Raw genomic sequence first — 20573 nt, forward strand, 5'->3', positions numbered from 1 at the left:
TTAATGTTTAGTGTGTGGGAGTTAAGGGGTCAGCAGGAGGAGAGGTGAGAGATCTCACTTGATAGTAACAGTCACAGCTGGCTTGAGTCTGCCAATGGTGCCCAACAAGGATTAAAACCAACTTTTCCTTCATGGGACACTTCCTTGGGTTCTTCAGAGACAGCTCATCTGTCCTCTTCTCTCAGCTTTCACTGGTGGGTGAAAGTGATCCTGTGGGCACCTGTACCTCTCTTACTGGTCGCCCACTCTTCTTCCTCTGCTCACACCTCTGGGGGTGCCCACCACTGCCCTTCTGGTGGGGTCTCTTCACCCCTCTGAGTGATTCCCTTCAATAGCTTCTAAAGTAACCCCAGGTGGGCTATCCTTGCCTTGGTCCACATTTGGTCCACGTGGAACACACATGCACCCTTTGTCCACGCAGCCAGATATATGTTTTTTTTCCCCCCAATGCTGCAGCGTCTCCTTTCTCTGCAGCAAGGCCACCAGCAGTTTTTTCACATCTCAGATATTTTTTGCACAGGTCAGACACCAGCCCATGGTGTTCCCTAAGCCCTGGTCATGTTTTCTCAACCTGGGCACTGTTGATAATTCTTTGTTGCAGAGTCTGTCTTGTGCACTGTAGCATGTTTAGCAGCATCACTGACCTCCACCCATTTGGGGCCAGGAGCCTCCCTATGCCACACTGAACTGAGATCACCCCTGGTTGAGAACTTTTGCTCTAGAGTATACCTGTGCAGGTCGGTAAGGGATCCTATTGCAACTGCTTACTCGAGGCTTGGCCCTCTCACCCATGGGACTCTCCGTGTAACTCTTTTCAAAGAAATCCACTCTTTAAGTCCCACCTCTTTGTGCTCTCCAACCTCATTCATAGTCTAGTTGATTGATCAATCAAAGGCCACAAAACTGTTGCACCCACCTTGGCTTTGGGCCCTCAGGTTGGAATGTATATACTGATTTTCTTGGGGTCAGGCCTAAGCTAAGATAAGAATGGTCTCACTTGAACATATGATTGTAAGTCTAGATAAGACCTTGGGTAATGGCTTTTGCAATCAACTATAGGCATATCTCTAAAATATTGTGTTTGTTTCCACATTACTGCAATAAAGTGAACATCATAATAAAGAAAGTCACATGAATTTTTTGTTTGCCAGTGCATATAAAAGTTACATTTACACTGTGCTATAGTCTATGAAATGTACAATAGCATAATGCCTAAAAAATGTATCTACTTAACTAAAAATACTTTTTTGCTAAAAATGCTCATCATTATGTGAGCCTTCAGCAAACTGAGTACCACTGAAGATCACTCATCCCAGATCACCAAAACCAATATAATAAGAATGAAAAAGTTTGAAATATTATGAGCATTACCAAAATGTGCCACAAAGACATAGAGTGAGCAAATGCTGTTGGCAAATGCAAAACGGTGCCAATAACTTGCTGTGTGCAGGATTGCCATAGACTTTTGATTTGTGAAAGGTGTAATATCTATGATGCACAATAAAGAGAAGCACAATAAAACTAGGTATGCCCGTATTTGGAACAGAGAAGTGCTATTATTCTCTTGGTGAATACATTTTTGAATACATTATCTATGTGCAGTATGGAGAAATATAATCTCGTGCATTTGTAAAATATCGACAAACTGCTGTCATTTAAAATAGCTTGTGGTCACTGGACATGCACTCTGTGCCAGAAACTGTTATAAAGGGCATGTTATTAAGTCCTATGATACCCAACTCTACAGAATATGTACTCGTTATCTCCCTATGCCTTTTTTCCCCATAAACACTGATAACCATATTATAGTCAAGACCCCTTTCTACATGACATTTCTTGGTCTTGGTTTTCAGAGCTATCCTGGAGAGATGTACAATAACTATTGAACACCCCCGTTTTATAGATGCAGAGAAGTGAAGTGACTTGCCCAGGGTCACAAAGCAAGTTAATAATTTATGAGATTAGATGCATGCATGGACCAGTAGGGCTCAAAGGTACCTGAGTCCATCCAACCTGAAGGCAAGGTTTACAGATCAAGAAACTGAGGCCCAGCCGGAGACAGCTGGGTTGTCCAGGGCCACGGCTCTCCTGACTCCACGTCTACTGCTCATTCTGCTGTTCTGTGCTTCCTCCATGAAAATCCTCAAATCTGGATGTATAAAGAGATCTATGTCCGTGAAACAACTGAAACCTGACATATGAGATAGGAAAATTATGAGAACAGGAAACTACCCCACCCCAAGCAACGTGGCCACAAGATCTCACTCTGTGAATAGTGATCAGCATCTTCCTTTCAGACATTGACAGCCCCAAAAACCTGGTGACCGAGCAGGTGACGGAGAACACAGCCACCATCTCCTGGGACCCGGTGCAGGCCGTCATCGACAGGTACCTGGTGCACTACACCTCTGCTGATGGAGACACCAGGGAGGTTCCGGTGGAGAAGGAGCAGAGCAGCACCGTCCTGACGGGCCTGAGGCCAGGCGTGGAGTACACGGTCCACGTGTGGGCCCAGAAGGGGGACCGGGAGAGCAGGAAGGCCGACACCAAGGCCCCAACAGGTAAGGGAGCATTGCTCTTTAGAAACGGAAGCCCTGACATGCTGAAGTCAATGGCTGGTCAAGTTTTGTGTTCCTGAACTGACAGTGGCAGAATTGATGATTTCTGGAAGAGCAGGAGAGTAGACTTCTGCCAAACCACATACCATCCCTCACTTCCTTTTTATACATTACATCAAAATAAGGGGCTCACATTTGGCCTCATACTTTGATCTTGCAAAGATAAATGGTGATTGGTTTTATCCATCTACTGTCTCTCCAACTATATATTTACTCTGTGATCAATCATTAAATATTTCTTCTTGAAAGGAAAGAAATAAGCCACATGTTAGGATCTGTGAGGTAAGTACCTTAGGAAAATGACTTGCGCTGCAGTCTCTTCAGAACAAGGAATTCTTACTGCTTTCTTAGTGGATAAATTCTCTTTTGATTACTGTGTACTCCATTCTGAGGATCCTAAGGTTGCACTTTTAAACAGTAATGGTTCATAATTTTTAAAGCTCTTTCATCTGTTTTTCATTTTTTAAGAACAGACTTGTTGAGTTATAATTTACATACTATAACGTCCACCTTTTTATAGTGTGTGTGATTCAGTGGCTTTTAGTATATGCAGAATTGTGCAGCCATCACCACTGTCTAATTCAGAATATTTTCATCATTTCTAAAACAAACCCCAGACGTTAGCAGTTGTTCCCCAGCACTGCTTCCTCCAGCCTTAGAAAGCTACATACTTCCTGTCTGTAGAGAGTTCCTTATTCTGGACATTTCATATGAATAGATTCATGGAATATGTGGCCCTTTGTGGCTGACTTCACTCACTAAGCATTATATTTTCAAGGTTCATCCATGTTGTAGTTTGTGTCCATACATTTTATTGCCAAACAATATTTCATTACATGGATCTAATTCATTTTGTTTATCCATTTGTCAGTTGATGAGCATTTGGGTTGTTTACACTTTGGGGCTATGGTGAATAATGATGCTGTGAGCATTTATGAATGAATTTTTGTGTGGGCATATGTTTTCAATTCCTTTGGCTATATACCTAAGAGTGGAATTCCTGGGTCATATGGTAACTCTGTGCTTAACTGTTTGAGGAGCTGCCAAATTGTTTCCAGAGCAGTGGCACTATTTTACATTCCTACCAGCAATGAATGAGAATTATATTCTTCATTTCATTGGTACTCAGAGGGATTCATTGAGATGGGTAGAGCAGGAATCAATATCCCCATTTTACAGTTGAGAAACCTCAAATACAGAGATGTGAATGATTTCGACAAGTCACAAAGTTAGCTGATGATTCATGGAATATTCATGGAATATTATGGTACCTTAAAATCTATTTGGCAAGGCCCACATTTTACAAATGAGGGATGGAGACCCAGCCAGGGGAGGCAGAGTTGTGCAGGGCCGCTGCTGGCTGATGATCGAGCTGGACCTAGAGCCCAGGTCTGCTGGCTGCAGCCCGCAGCTCCTCCTGGTGGTCCTCCACTGTGCCTCTCGGGCTGGGATTGGAATGGAGCTCTTCTGACTCTGGATCCGGTGCCCATTCTGCTGTCCCGTGCCGCCTCCTTGAGGATCCAAGACTCCAGCTGTGGTGAGAAGACCTACATCCATGAAACAACTAAAAATCCACATAGGAGACGGAAAACCATAAGAATGGAGACTGCCTCACCCCAAGGAACATGGTCTCACTCTCTGGTGCTTGCTAATAGTGTACTTCACCTTTTAGACATCGACAGCCCCCCAAACCTGGTGACTGAGCAGGTGACAGAGAACACGGCCACCGTCTCCTGGGACCCGGTGCAGGCCGTCATCGACAGGTACCTGGTGCGCTACACCTCTGCTGATGGAGACACCAGGGAGGTTGAGGTGGGGAAGGAGCAGACCAGCACCGTCCTGACGGGCCTGAGGCCGGGCGTGGAGTACACGGTCCATGTGTGGGCCCAGAAGGGGGACCGGGAGAGCAGGAAGGCCGACACCAAGGCCCCGACAGGTAACACAGTACTGTTCTTTGGTAATGTAAGGCCTGTCATGCTAAGGCTATGCCTCATCTAGTTTTGGTTTCCTGAACTGAAAACTGGCAGAGCTGATGATTTATGCAAGAGCAGGATGGTGTTCCATCATAATGTACTGCATATTCCACCTCTCATTTCCCTTTAACTGGTTTCTTTACAAGTCAGGGCCACCTGGCAGCCTCCAAGCTACAGGTCTGCTGTGACTGATGGTCAGGTCCTGCCAGTGCTTCCCAGCGTGTGAGCCTACTCTTCAGTATTGAGGCTCTCCTGTTGAGTTTGTGATTGGAAACAGAAAATGAAAATCAAATGCCATGAATATTAACTGTAATGTGTTCAAAACTCAACTTCAAAAAGTAGACTTTACATCTACCAAAGTGAGTAGTTGTATACAGTTTGCATTACAATAATGAGTTATTTGAGGATAAGGATAATTTCTGTGTTATGTTCTGGTTTCCCTGGTGGCTCAGTGGTAAAGAATCCACCTGCAATGCAGGAGCTGCAGGTTTGACCCCTGGGTCAGGAAGACCCCCTGGAGGATGGCAAGGCAAAGCACTCCAGTATTCTTGCCTGGAGGATCCCATGGACAGAGGAGCCTGGCGGGCTACAGTCCTGGCGGTCACAAAGAGTCAGACATGACTGAAGTGACTTAGCACACACACGCATGTGCATGGGTTTATGTCTGAACTGTCTATAGTTGATTTATAATATTGTGTTATTTTCAGGTATAACTTCTAGGTTATATTCTCATCTTATTGTGCAAGAGATGTATGATTATATTTCTGTACCGTGATTTAGCCAGCAAACCAGCATTACAAATGAATCTATGATCTGCTAAAGCATATTAAAACTGGATTTTAATTTTGCCGATTCATTTAACAACATATATGGAGCATTTTCCATGGGTGCTACTCCCTCCTAGGCAATGGGAACCCCAAGGGGAGTGGAATATAGCCCTCTTCCTCTGGGAGCTTATATTGGCCTCTGGCGGGTAGAATCATCTTGTATGAACTGAGAGGTCTTTGTTGACATGATGCTAGAAACAAAACTTTTAGCTACTGTGGTGTTGGAGAAGACTCTTGAGAGTCCCTTGGACTGCAAGGAGATCCAACCAGTCCATACTAAAGATCAGTCCTGGGTGTTCATTGGAAGGACTGATGTTGAAGCTGAAACGCCAATACTTTGGCTACCTGATGCTAAGAGCTGACTCATTTGGAAAGACCCTGATGCTGGGAAGGATTGAGGGCAGGAAGAGAAGGGGATGACAGAGGATGAGATGGTTGGATGGCATCACCGACTCAATGGACATGGGTTTGGGTAAACTCCGGGAACTGGTGATAGACAGGGAGGCCTGGTGTGCTGTGGTTCATGGGGTTGCAGAGTCAGACATGACTGAGTGACTGAACTGAACTGCACTGAGCAGAGACCAAGTCTTCTTCAACTGAACCCTGCAAACTGTCTAGTCCCATTCCTTGTATATAGTGGGCATTTGACATATGCTTAATGAATGATCAAGAGACTTGTCTTGCTTAAAGTCTTGGTAGAGGTAATAGTATAGACGCTCAGGCTTTGGTCTACTGTACGTTCTCCTTGAGGAGTCAAAGTCTTTATGGGGAGAGAAGACATACGTCCATGATGCAGTTAGAGCATGCAGGATGGGAATCCCACGAAACATGAAAGGGTGTCACCCCCAGCAAGGTGGCTGTGATTTTCTCCACTCTGTGGCCTATTAATAATGCTTATTGATTGTTGTTGTCTTTCCAGACATTGACAGCCCCCAAAACCTGGTGACCCATCAGGTGACGGAGAACACAGCCACCATCTCCTGGGACCCGGTGCAGGCTGTCATCGACAGGTACCTGGTGCGCTACACCTCTGCTGATGGAGACACCAGGGAGGTTCCAGTGGGGAAGGAGCAGAGCAGCACCGTCCTGACGGGCCTGAGGCCAGGCGTGGAGTACACGGTCCATGTGTGGGCCCAGAAGGGGGACCGGGAGAGCAGGAAGGCCGACACCAAGGCCCTGACAGGTAACAGGAGGGACAAGAAAAGTAAACTAGGGTTTTTCACTCTGGGCCGATCTACTGCTGCTGAATTATGTCACTGCTGCTTTTGTGGCCCATGTCCTCAGGGACTGTGGATCATTTTAGGAGTTTACAGTAAAACAAAACAAAACAACAAACTCCATTCACCTAAAGAAAGAACGAAGTATAATAATGGGCTCAGTACTGAGTAATACCATGAATGTCTTAAAACTGTCTTCCGAAGCCTGTGTTTTTAATGACGATGCTTCTTCAGCTATAGGAAATTACAGGGAATAAGATAGAGCCAATATAAAATTCTTAAAACCACTGCATTAAAGTACTGTTTTGTAGCAAGCTATTTGATTTTATTTTTTACTTAATAGGTGGTGTTTAGATTAAAGGAATAAGTGTAACTTTTGGTAGTTGAAGTTCAGTGTTCATTTCAACATGCAGCTAAATTTTAATGAACGTTTTGTAAGTGCCAGGCCTGGGATATAGCAGTAAACAAAATAAATATGATTCCTACTATCTTGAAGTCCAGTGGGAAAGACAGATAGTCAACAAGCAAACGCATTTATAACTATAAACTATAAGTTTTGTGAAGGGGATGAACATGGCATATGTGTAGAGAATAACAGGGCAGGGATGAAATGGGGGAGTAGTAGATAACACAGGAAGCTCAAGCTGGTACTCTGTGACAACCTAGAGGGGGGGATGGGATGGGAAGAGGAAGGGAGGTTCAAGGGGGAGGGAACATATGTATACCTATGGCTGATTCATGTTGACGTACTGCAGAAAACAACACAACATTGTGAAGCAATTATCCTCCAATTAAAAATAAATTTAAAAAAAGATGCACATTGGCAGAAACACCCAAATAACAGTGGCTCAAACAAGAAAGAAATTTATTTCTCTCTTGTGAAATGGCCAGAGCGTAAGGTGCCAAGGCTGATCTGATAGCTCCATGGTTCAGGAGACCCAGGCTCCTTCCATATTGTTGCTCAGCCATTCCTAGGGAGTTTTCCCAGAAAAGCCCAAATGAACTTCTTGGATGCAATACATGGTCATCACCCATCCTCACTCCAGCCAGTGGAAAGGGGCGTGGGAAAGGGAAGAGATGCCTGCTCTGCACATGTCACTCCTCACATTCCCCCGGCTAGACCGAAGACACAGTGTCCCTCACCACAAGCGGAATGGGAAATGGAGTCTTTAGCTTGATGGCCATGTGTCTAGCTTACAGTTCTGTTATACTGTCCCATCCAATACAGTGGCCACTAGCAACATGTGGCTATTTAAATTTTAATTAATTAACAGTAATTTAAAAATTACTTTCTCCTTGAAAGAAAAGCTATGACCAACCTAGACAGCACATTCAAAGCAGAGACATTACTTTACTGACAAAGGTCCATCTAGTCAAAGCTATGGTTTCTCCAGTAGTCATGTATGGATGTGAGAGTTGAACCATAAAGAAAGCTGAGCACTGAAGAGTTGATGCTTTTGAACTGTGGTGTTGGAGAAGACTCTTGAGAGTCCCTTGGACTGCAAAGAGATCAAACCAGTCAATCCTAAAGGAAGTCAGTCCTGAATATTCATTGGAAGGACTGATGTTGAAGCCGAATCTCCAATACTTTGGCCACCTGATGCGAAGAACTGACTCGTTGGAAAAGGCCCTGATGCTGAAGATTGAAGGTGGAAGGAGAAGGGGATGACAGAGGATGAGATGGTTGGATGGCATCACTGACTCAATGGACATGAGTATGAACAAGCTCCAGGGGTTGGTGATGGACAGGGAAGGCTGGCGTGCTGCAGTCCATGGGGTCGCAAAGAGTCAGACACAACTGAGAAATAGGACTGAACTGAACTGAATTAAAAAATGATTTCCTCAGTTGCACTAGCCACATTTCCAATGGTCAATAGCCACGTGTGACTAACATATAGATTCTACACTATTCCCATCATTGCAGAGAGATCTCTTGGACAGCGTGCTTGTAGAGGAAGGGCAGAAGGGGGTTGGGGAAAACTAGCCATCTTGGGCAGAGGGAAGAACAAGTGTGTGGCCCTGATTTGGAACAGCACGAGATGGTTGAAGAACTTGAAAGGAGGCTGGTGTCGCTGGAGCATAGAGGCCGGGAGAGAAAGTGGCATGAGATGATGGGGGCAGGGGGAAATGTCAGGTCATATAGGACCACCCAGTACCTCAAAGAGGGAGCATGCTATATCTATTAGGAGAAGAATGGAATGAGGTAATATTCGTTTAAAAAAGGTCATTCAGGCCACAGTGAGGAGAATAAATGGGAGAGATGACAGGAGTAGAAGGGGAAGATTAGTCGAGTTGATAGAGAGAGATGGACAAGTGTGGCGGCAATAGGGATGAGAAAAGAGGACATTAGGGCACATATTTTGGAGGCATCAGTGACGGTGTTTGTTGATGGATGAGATGTGGAGCAGGAAGAAAGTGAGGAACCAAGTGTGACATCTGTTTCTGACTTGAGCAACATGGACAATTGGGGCATCTTCTGAGCAATAAACAGATTTGAGGAGGAACATTAAGACTTTTAAATGCTTAAGCTTGAGGTACTCATGGGATTTCTTGCTTAGTTGAGAGACTTATTTATTGATTCTACAAGTATTTATTGAGTGTTTAGTACATGCTAGGTGCTGCGGTGGATATGCTCTTGTAGATATAAGTCAGGGACTCAGAATTGCTAGAAACACAGGGGCTCAGAATTGATAGGCACTGGGGAGCTGTGAGCATCCAGCTGGTGTTTAAAGCTGTGGAGGGACTTCCCTGGTGGTCCAGGGTTGAGAATCCATCTTCCAATGCAGGGGATGCAGGTTCGATCCCCAGTCAGGGAATTGAGATTTCACATGCTGGGGGGCAGCTACTGAGCGCCTCAACTAGAAAGCCCACGTGCCACACCTGGAGAGAAGCCCACGTGCCACAAGAAAAGATCCTGCATGCTTCAACGAAGATCCCACGTGCTGTGACTAAGACCTGACACAGCCCTAAGTAAATGACTAGAATATTAATAAAGCTGCGGACATGGCTGAGATCACCTGTAGACAGAGAGAAAGAGAGGGCACCTCAGATTCCCCTACATTTTCAGGTTGCTGATGGAAATCAAAGAGGAGGAGGCAGTTAAGAGAAACCCAGTGGAGTGTATAGTCATGGAAGCCAAGGGCTGAGAGTGTTTTGAGACAGGGGTAGTGGCTCAGCTCTACCAAATGCTGCTCAAAGGTCGAGCAAGGTGGGCATGACAGGTGTCCATTGAATTTGGCAAGATGAGGTTGTTGGTGACCTAGACTAGCAGTTATAGTGATGTGCTGTAGAAAATGCTAAACTTCACGGAGCTGAGGAGTGAACAGAAGGTGGGATATACAGGCGGGTTCACCTGAGAAGTCTGTCGGTTAAGGGGAGCAGAGGGACGGGAGAGCCTAGAGCTTGTTTGTCTGGGAATGACGGGAGATGGGGAGAGACTGATGGCACAGGTGAGAGAGGGCAGATGAAAGGGAGCAAAGGCCTTGAGAAGGTGAAAGGGCTCAAAATTCAGGAGGAAGAGTGTCTAGGTTTTTTGTCTAGTTTTTTTTTTGTTTCTTCATCTTTAGGCCATGCCACACAGCATGTGGGATCCCAGCTTCCTGACCAGGGATCGAACCCATGCCCCTGAATTGGCAACACAGAGTCTCAGCCACTGGACCACCAGGGAAGTCCCCAGAGTCCAAGTTTTAATGCAAGAAAACAGCAAGATCTTGGACAAGTCTTTTCAGTTCTCTAGATCTCCCTTCTCCTCCCCTTTTATGAAAGGGAAGAAGTTTGAAAGATGTAACTTCTCAGCTCTCAAATTCTGTGGAACAAAATAGCTATATACCATGGAGATAGCAAAAGAGGTCCCTTCAGCTGCCATTTGGGTCGCTTGTCTTGTTGCTCAGGAGATTTTTATTTTTATGGGAACTAGAAGGACAAAAAATTTCCAAGGTCGATAAACTTGGAGAAGATCAAATTCCTTTCAGTTTTAATATAACATTTTTCCAGGGGTTTGTTTCCCCTGGAAAAATGTTTTCAGTGGAATTGTATTGTTAATAAAAGTATCATGAATGGTGATGTGTTCCTTCAGCCCTAAAATTCAGCATTTCCTTTTTAAAAAGAAATTGACAGCCCCCAGAACCTGGTGACTGAGCAGGTGACGGAGAACACGGCCACCGTCTCCTGGGCCCCGGTGCAGGCCGTCATCGACAGGTACCTGGTGCGCTACACCTCTGCTGATGGAGACACCAGGGAGGTTCCGGTGGGGAAGGAGCAGAGCAGCACCGTCCTGACGGGCCTGAGGCCGGGCGTGGAGTACACGGTCCACGTGTGGGCCCAGAAGGGGGACCGGGAGAGCAGGAAGGCCGACACCAAGGCCCCGACAGGTACTGTGAGGGGTGGGGCCACGGAGCCCTTCACACCTAACAGGAGATTGCCTTCCTCCGCATCTAGTCTGAGGAGGGGAGCAGGGCACACAGTGCTGCCCCAAGGGCATTCTTCAGAGTGCTTCCCTTTTCGCCTTTCTGAGGTAATGCGTTGACAGACAGTTTAGGAAGGAAGTGGTGTGAAGGAAGCCTGCGTGGAAGGGGGCCTCCCTCACACCGCCTTCACCCAGCCCAGTGCCCGGCCTCCATCCTGACCTGAGGACCTGGCTGGGCCTCTGCTCCAGTTTGGGGAAGAAGGAGGCGAGAAGCCCTTTCTGCCTCCATCTCCACACTGGGGGCAGTGGTGGAGCATCTTCCTTCTCTCACTGTCCCTCTCCAGTTGGCCACCAAAGGGGCCTGGACTGCCTGTATTTTGTGTGTGTGATGAGGCCTCCCTGGGGCCTGATAGGATCACGTAGCCCACCCTGACATCTTCGGGTCTCCTTGGACAGTCTGGGCACAGCCTGGCCATCCCCTGTGCGGCCACAGTATTACCATGCGTGGCCACTGGAATGAGAGGTGCCTTGAATGTATTCGTTATTTTTATCAGTTACAGTTCACGGACGTTTTTAGTAAAAAAGTAATACACGCTTATAGTGAAAATTTCCGAACTAAACAAAGGTGTGTAGAAAGAAACTCTTTTTCACGCCCAAGGCTCCCTGATACCCAGGACTTCTCTCTTGGGGTGGTCAGCATCTTCCTCCTTCCTTCTCCCCTTCCCTCCCTTCCTCCATCCCCGTCTCCCCTCAACCCCCAGTCTCCCTCGGTCTTCCTTGCTCCTCCTCCTCCGTTCCTCTCTCTCTCTTTCTTCTTTATCTTCTCTTTGTTTCACTTTCCCCATTAATTTTTTTTATTTTTTGCCTGCACTGTGCAGTGTGTGAGATCTTAGTTTCCTGACCAGGGATCAAACCTGCACCCCCTGTAGTGAAAGCTCAGAGTCTTAACCAGCGAATCACCAGAGAAGCCCCCTCCCCGTTTTTAAAGACAATATGTAGAAATAACTAAGACAGACATCTCAGGTTCATAACCTGGGGATGGGTGGGCAGTCAAAGGGGTGGCAGAAGCCAGCTCAAGATATTTACGTAGTTTAGGTTTTCCTTTGATTTTGAAACCAGGAAATTCAGTTTTTCCGCGTGATGGATGGAATAAAACCCAGACCAGATGTTATGCTTTAGAAAGCCATACCACGCTGATATTACAGAAACTCAAAATTTGTCAAAACATCCTAATTCGAAACAACAGCTGCCTGATTTCTATTAAAATACTGCATTTCAGTTCTCAGCTGAAATGCTACTGGGTAGAAAATAGCCTGGAGACATCTTTTTTGGAAACTTCTAAATTAAAATCACCCTCTATGATAATGATTTTTTAAAATGGAAATTTCCATTCATATCTTGTTTACTTTAAAAAAAAAAAGTGAGCTGTCTGACCAATTACTGTGGCGTTGACTAGAATTTTTGCTGAGACGTAGTCTTCCTGGTCTAAGTGCATGCACACACCCGTGCTTTCCCTCTGGTGTTTGAGTGGAGAAGCACGTGGGGATGAGAAGACATCTCTGCTTTTCCTCCATCTCTGCTATCCCGTCTCCCTTTCTCTCCTCTTTTGTACAGGCATCTCCCCTGCTTCCCCATTTTGTACAGGGTATGCTTCTAAGGCTGCACACTTAGTTACCTAAGACACAGAACTTTATATTGCTGTACCAACTTAATTTTTATTATACGTTCCCATTCTGTTTGCTAGTTGGAAATCTCAGTAAATTTAGAGTCATGCTCTTCCTCAGGGCTGAGTGTGAGGTCTCAGGTGATTTTCCAAGGCCAGGCATGGGGTCCCATCCGGTTTTTCAGTCATCTTTCCGGGCAGGTATTTGCTGAGTGCCCCTGGTTTCTGTATGCAGGGGCCTTTCAGATCTGTTTGCCTCTACTATGCCCAAACTCAGAGTGCCATTTACCACATCATACATATATATGCTACATTGGGTCTTAGTCCTTCCTTGCCACTTTGGGAGCCCTGCCATCTCCAGGACTTTGCTGATCGAGGTTGCTCATACTCACCACTCTCTGTGGCTTCCCTGGTAGATCAGTCAGTAAAGAATCTGCCTGCAGTCCAGGAGACCTGGGCTTGATCCCTGGGTCAGGAAGAACCCCTGGAGAAGGAAATGGCAACCCACTCCAGTATTCTTGCCTGGAGAATCCCATCCCATGGACAGAGGCGCCTGGTGAGCTACAGTTTATGGGGTTACAAGAGTCAGACAGACTGAGCGACTAAACCACCACCACCACCACTCTCTGCAGATCTGCTGAAGTGGGAGCCCAGGTTCACTCCCTCTGAAACTTACCCCTTAACCGTCTTGTCCTCCATGGGTTTATACTTTTAGAAAAATACATCCTAAAGACCTTATGGCAAAGAGGAATGGAGCCTGCTACTTGCTTGATAGGAAGAAGAAAATGGGAATGTGTAGGGAGAGAATATAAGTGGAAATCTCAAAAATTACCTCTTCTCATTACCTTAATAATAATAATTACTTGATGTTTTATATACAGACATTGACCCTCCCCAAAACCTTCATCCTTCTGCCGTAACCCAGTCTGGTGGAGTATTGACCTGGACACCCCCCTCTGCCGAGATTGATGGCTATATTCTGACCTACCAGTTCCCGGATGGCACTGTGAAGGTACTGGACACTCGTCTTTTCTCTTCTGCCCCAGCCTCCATGTATAGCAACTCATTGGGGCCAACCAGCTTAATAGCTGGTCCCATGGCAACCTGCTTATGAATGTGTTGATCCCTACCGATCACTTGCTGTATGCAAGGGAGAATGCTAAATGTGGTCATTTTTGAACAGTATACATGTGGTCTCATTTTATGGGACTAAGCTTCATACCTGCTCCTTCCTAGCTGCCTGTCATGTATCCGCTGGCCACACATCTGTCCTGTGTTACTTCCCCAGTAAATGTTAGCTCCACGAGGACAGGGAATTTTTGTCTGCTTTGCCTCGCCTTGTGTCTAAAGTGTTAGGAACTTAGCACATGGTTTGTGTTCAATAAATATTTATTTAATGAATTTGATTAACCTTATTTCAAGAGTTATACCTCTCACCTGGAATTAGAAAGCCAACATATTTTTGTGACTTGTCCCAGTGGAAAGTTAGTATTCTCTTTCCTTGAAAAGAAAGAAAAAAGAGAGGAAGGAAAAAAGGAAGGGCACCTTGATTTATTCATTATTTCAGTGGTAAAACTGCCACTATAAGCCTAGGGAGAAAGGTTATTGAAAACCCAGCTATCTTCCTGCCTCAGATATCAGTGGCCAGCTTCACCTTGCCCATTACTTTCTCAGCTTGGTGTTGCTAGCCTGTTGCTGCCAGGAGTGGGCTGCCAGTAGTGGCTGTTGTTGGTGCCCCAGCTTGTATCTGGAGGGCTGGAGACCTCATGTGTGCTCCCCTCGAGGGTGCTCCCCTGGTGGCAGTTTGAGGTGCTGGTTCCCAGCTAGAGCTCCCAGAAGTGCTGAATCTCCATGGCATAGCCCTAAAGAGAAGCAGCTAGAACCTACTGGGATTCTGGGTTACTACTGAGCCCTCAAAAAGACAAAACTCTACCCTCCCAAGAAGCTTCTGTCATTAGCACCAGGGAGTGCTGTTGACACCGAGGGTGCTGCGGGTGGTGAGTGAATGTCTACTGTCTTTGTTTGGTAGGAGCTGCAGCTTGGAAGAGGGGACCAGAGGTTTGAGTTGCAAGGCCTTGAGCAGGGTGTCACCCTCCCTGTCTCCTTAGTTGCCTTTAAGGGTGATCGCCGGAGCAGGAGTGTATCTACCAACCTTTCCACAGGTAATGTGAGCTTGTGCACTCTGAACGAGAATGCAGTGCAGGACAAGCATGGGACACGCCAGAAAATGTGTCCAAGGAAGAGCGAGTGGCGACAGGGCTCTGGATTTCTCTAGACAAGGGGAAATGGAAGTGGGGTTATGAATTCAGAAGAAATCCATCCCATGGTAAAGAGATGAAGGAAGGGAGTGAAGTGGAGTATTGTCTGGTGGAGGGGAAGGGGGGGTTTGGTCAGAGGAGGAAGTGATGTGAACTTGACCTTATTTGGTGGCACCAGTGGTAAAGAACTCCCCTGCCAATGCAGGAGACGTAAGAGACGTGGGTTCAGTCTCTAGGTTGGAAAGACCTACTGGAGGAGGGCATGGCCAACCCACTCCAGTATTCTTGCCTGGGGAATCCCTCAGACAGAGGCGCCTGGCAGCTTGTGGTGCATAGGGTCCCAAAGAGTTGGACACTGAAGTAATTTAGCACACACAACTAGTATATTTGGGGGTTTTTGATGCGAGCAAGGTGAGTGAGAAAAATAAGACGTGAGTGAAGAGTTGGAAGATGCAGAGTAGTAGGAGGTTCCAAAATATTATATTTCTAAACAAAATAAATGATCTTAAAATATGGGACTAGCCCCACTCCCCTCCTCCCTCGCCTTTCTCCCAACAACGCTGTCCTTCTGCTTGCTTCCCAGTTGGTGCCCGTTTTCCACACCCTTCAGACTGCAGTCAAGTTCAGCAGAACAGCAACGTCGCCAGTGGCCTCTACACCATCTACCTGCATGGGGATGCCAGCCGGCCCCTGCAGGTGTACTGTGACATGGACACAGATGGAGGTGGCTGGACTGTGAGTCACACAGAGCCCTGGGCAGTGTCTTGTTTCTCAGCCCAGGGAGCTCTATTTCTTCTTCATCCATGGGAGAGAGATGCTTTGGTGCCTTGCAGCTATTTTCAGAGAACAGAGAACTGTAAGAACAGAGCCCGAGGTACTTGATTCCTGGGATAGAGCAGGCTTGGTTAAATTCAGGCTGATGTTTGGGAAGGCTTGTGGGTTTATCACCATCTATTAATACTAATCGCCTCTTTACATGAGTTGCCTACATTTTACTCTCTGCAAAGCACACTCATAAACATGACCTTCACATATAAGCTATAGAATGAGAGAGATTATATTGCTCATACTTTATAGATGGGTAGATTGAAGCCCAGAAGGAGAAGCGCCCTGAACAAGTCACATGTCGTTCAGTTATCAGTCATGTCCGACTCTTTGTGACAGCCTGGATTGCAGCATGCCAGGCTTCCCTGTCCTTCACCATCCTCTGAAGTTTTCTCAAACTCATGTCTACTGAGTTGGTCACATGAGTTAATAACAAAGTCGGGACCGGATTCTAGGACTCCAGCCTTCTGGGTCATTGGTTTTCCCAGTGGGTCATCTCAGGTCGTCCAAGATGGAAACATATGGCCTCTTTGGGGGCTCAGTCCTCTGAATTTTGGAGCCTGTTGCCCAAGCTCTGCATCCTGGCTCCACCTACAGAAGCAGGGCCTTTGGAACTTTGATATGAAAGGCTAAACCCTGAAAGAGGGAAACTTGCAATGTTCTGATCATCTCACATCTGTGTGGAGGTTTTATTCTCTGTGGGCCATTAAACTGCATGGTACCTTCTTTGATTGCATCTGCTGATCCAATTATATGATGAGCTGCTTTTGAGACTTTCAATCTGATCTTTCCATCTCTCCTTACCCCCTTCTCCCTGTACGTGAACAGTGAGAGGCTCTCACTGCTCCAAACCAGCCTGCAGCCTTACCTGCTGTGCTTCCACCACTTGCTGTGGGAAGGAGAAAGCATGATCTCATAGAGCGCAGACTATGTTCATTTACTCATTCGCTCAGGGGCCTGTGGAACCAAAGACACTGCAGCAGCCGCAGATAAAATGATACCATCTGATAAGCAGGAAAGAGGAAAACTTATTATCCACAAAGCTGCATCTGATGGCCAAAAGGCAGAAACGGATCAGATGGGGAACATTCCTGATTTGTAAAAATAATGGAACCGAGTGTCACATGGGAGGCCATCCACCTGACTAGACTCATAGGGCTGCACCTGCTGCTTCTCATCAGCACCACTGTGCTTCTGTCCCTTTAAGCTTGAAGCCAGTTCCCTGCCTTTGTCCCTGTAGTTACCCACTGGCAGGAAGTCTGTACTGTCCAGTGTGGTCTTTTTGTTGTTTGTTTGTTTGCTTTCTGGGGTGGATGGTGGTGTGCTGCATGGCATATGGGATCTTAGTTCCCCAATAAGGGATGGAACCCATGCTTCTTGCTTTGGAAGTGCAGTATCTTGACCAATGGACCTTCAGGGAAGTCCCTGTTGATGTGGCCTTTTTGAAAGCCAGCCTCACACAGGCAAAGAGATGTGTGTGTCTAGGACAATTTTTTGAAAGATACCTGTTGCTAGTCTGTCTGCCTGGGAGTATCCATGATTCTTTTCCACTAATATTTATTGAGTGCCCACTATGTGTCAGGTACTGTTTTGTATACTTAGGAACGAACCAGCAGTGGACCAAATAGACAAAAATCCCCGACCTCAAGGAGCTTGCCTTTTACATCTTGCCCACACAAGTGACCTTTGCCAGAACACAGAGGTCAGTTCCAGAAATAACTCTGGGTTCCCATCAATCCCAGTGCCCCATCCCCTCCCTAATCTTGTTTTCTCACCCAGGTTCCTGAAGATGCTACATGAACTGAGGTCTGTAGGGTTCTCCTCGAAGCCACTACACTCCAGAAAATATGTGGAGTCCTGCAAACCTCTCCACCAAATCTTTTACTGGCAGTTTCCATGTTCTGGGGGTTCAAAAGTCTTCTGTCCCTGAAAGATGATCATAGTATGTTACCCGTATAAACTGAGCTTCTCAAATCCTTTTAAGGAAATTCTTCTCCACTCAGGCAGCAAGAACACAATTTGATTAACTTGGATTAGCCAGAACTCTGCCCTGAGGTAGCTGAGGCTACGGGTGGGAAGCTGGAATGGAGACTATTAAGGAACACTGAAGTGTCTCAAATATTTCCATTTCTGTTTCCCATCTTGCAAGTCCTAAGAACTACACGAGAGGCTCTTTCCACAGGCACCTAAGTGAGATTTTCATTTTTTCCTCCTAATTTATTCATTTAGGACTGCAAGTTCTAGAGTACAACGAAGCTCTGTTGTTAGAATCAGACAAAGATTTTTTTCTCCTTTGAGATTTATTTGGCAAGGGGTTTCTGTTATCCCAAATAGTTCATTATGAGGTATTTCACCTCATCGAAGGGAATGGGCTAGATTCTCAGTGAGTCAATTAAGGCTGCCTGATCAAGATGTACAAATGATCCCCGTGGGTCAATTCATTTGAAATCTGACATTATAAAATGCAAGCTAACACATTTACTGAGATATAATAATCACTTATTATATCTGTATGAGCCAGACTCTGGCCTTTATGATTTATCGTGATTCATGACCATGCTGAAGCCTTGATTTAAGAGAATGACAAATTAGCTATTAACATCTTGATCTCACAGTTTAGAGAGGTGAGGCTAGTCAAGGTTAACTGACTTGCCCAAGGAGACAGCCAGTAAGTGTAGAGCTGGGTCTAAATAGTGATGCAAAGAGCATCAGAACCTTTTTAATTTTTTTTCCCAATTTCCCTAGCCACACTGAAGCATTAGTAAAATAAAGAAGCAAACAAAAAATGCTTTGGCACTACGTTCACGGATTGGAGATAGAGACCAAATGTCTTTGTAAAGCCTCTGTCCTAGGAGAGTGGGATCAGATTTGAGCCTGACCTTACACGGGAACTAACTACATTAGTGGGAAAAGAATTTGATGCAGTGTGTATGGAACCAAATGGTGATGCCCTAGGATTTCATTGTTCATGATCCAGGAGTCCCGGGTGCTGTGATAGGAAATGAACAGCCTCAGAATCTTAAGGCATGCTCTTTAAACAGTAGACTCCACACAGCTGGTGTTTTCAGACTTCCTCAGGGAAAGATGAGGCAGTGTTTTATCTTTGCATCAGCCACCGAATAGTTGGCTGTGTGACTCTATTTTTCTACACTTTCTCATCTGTAAAATGGCATTGTATATTCTTGCCCTGGGTTCAGCCTTTAAAAGTGCTCAACAAGCGCTTGTTACATAGATCAGTAAGTGAAAAAAGAAATCAAGGAAGCCAGGGAAGGAAGGCGATGTCTCTACAAGATGGACACGTAAGAAGAGGGGAAATGGAACAGCAGTGTTAGTGAGTGTTAGTACAGTTGTTCACCGTGAGCATCCCTACGTTCTGCTCACAGCTCTACCTTTCACACACCCTGTCTCACGAGTCCTCCTAGCACCTCTAGGGGCAGACACCTCCTTCCCGCTTCCAAACCTATTGGACAACAAGTTGACTGATGCTCAGGAACAGAAATGACTGAGTCACCAACCCCCTGCCAGGACCCCCATCCTTCATTCAGTGCCCCCCCAGGCCAGCAGACAGGGACTGATGCTTCAGGAGTTGGCGGTGAGCTCTGGGCACTGTTGTGGGCAACCCGCTCTCTCCTCCCTCCCTGTCTCTTCCCAGAGAAAAATGTATCAAGAATGCTCAAGTATTAGGAGGTCTACCTCACCAAATTCCAGATGAAGTGGTTAACTTCAAGGCATGTGGTGTGAAGCATGGTGGAAAAGAGGGGGATTGGAATTTGTGTTGGGGCTTCTGCTTCTGAAGGAGCACAAAGGACAGAAGGCGGAGAGGAAGATGCCACTCCGTTCTTAGGGAGTTCCAGACTCACGTGTGGGGTTAGCTAGGATGGCGTCTAGCATGGCTGCCAAGGCCAGAAGGAATTAGAAGTGCAAAAGCATACATAGGTGTCTTTAGCCTTTGGATGCTTTTTAGATTTACTTCATAGAAAAGAATCAAGTGATTCTGACCAGCACTGCCTTCCTTCCCCAGATGGAGGTATTTTTGAAAAGAAAGCAGCCCATACTCTCATGAAACAGCCCCCACCATGTCTCCGTGTTGTCCCTTCTCACTCACTCTTCAGCTGAAACTGGTTGGCTTTCTCCTCATCGCTCACTAGCACAGCCTTCGCTCAAGTCACTGGTGGTTCCGTGTCACCAGAGTCTGTGGGCAGTTTGGGCATCACGCTCCGTGACTTCTCACCAGCACTTGGCACTGTCGGGCACACTTTTCTCTGGTGGCCTTTCTGATTCTCCATTTTCCCAGTTGTCCTTCACATCACCAGCTGCCCCTCTTTCTCCTTCATGAACTCATCTTACAGTGCATGGCTCTTATATCTTGGGAGCCACAAGGCCTCATTCTAGGCCACTTGCTCCTTTCAGTCCTGTTTTGGTCTCATCCTTCCAATGGCTTCATCTCCCTCTGTGTCCTGATGGCTTTCCATGTTAGTTAGGATGGAATGGGCTAAGCCGTAGTAGCAAACTAACACCTAATTCCAGTGATTTAACCCATAAAAGGTTTTTTTCTCATGTGTGCAAAGTCACTGTTAAGTGGTGACTCAGGGATTCAGATTGATACCAGCTCATGGTTCTGCCCTGTTGACATGTAGCCTTCACCATGGCACCATGACCTGGGGCAATAGGGGAGAGAGTGGGGAGACCCCCACCCCACACCCTGTGCTCCCGCTTTTAGTCCTGTAGCTGGAACAAGTCACATGGTTCCAACTTAACTGCAAGAAAGGCTAAAATAAAAAGTCTCT

At 46.1% G+C, this 20573-nt stretch overlaps 1 protein-coding gene across 1 annotated transcript in view; it reads left to right on the forward strand.

Moving 5' to 3' along the window:
* TNN (tenascin N) overlaps positions 1-20573 on the forward strand; it is a 59215-nt gene that overhangs the window by 26563 nt on the left and 12079 nt on the right. Inside the window, exons 9-14 of the mRNA XM_068986576.1 lie at positions 2298-2561; positions 6338-6601; positions 10742-11005; positions 13585-13715; positions 14733-14865; positions 15545-15696. Of these exons, the coding sequence (XP_068842677.1) occupies positions 2298-2561; positions 6338-6601; positions 10742-11005; positions 13585-13715; positions 14733-14865; positions 15545-15696 (1208 nt within the window). The remainder of the gene's footprint in view (positions 1-2297; positions 2562-6337; positions 6602-10741; positions 11006-13584; positions 13716-14732; positions 14866-15544; positions 15697-20573) is intronic.

The sequence above is a fragment of the Capricornis sumatraensis genome, chromosome 14 (assembly GCF_032405125.1).
Source record: "Capricornis sumatraensis isolate serow.1 chromosome 14, serow.2, whole genome shotgun sequence".
In the NCBI taxonomy this organism is placed as follows: domain Eukaryota; kingdom Metazoa; phylum Chordata; class Mammalia; order Artiodactyla; family Bovidae; genus Capricornis; species Capricornis sumatraensis.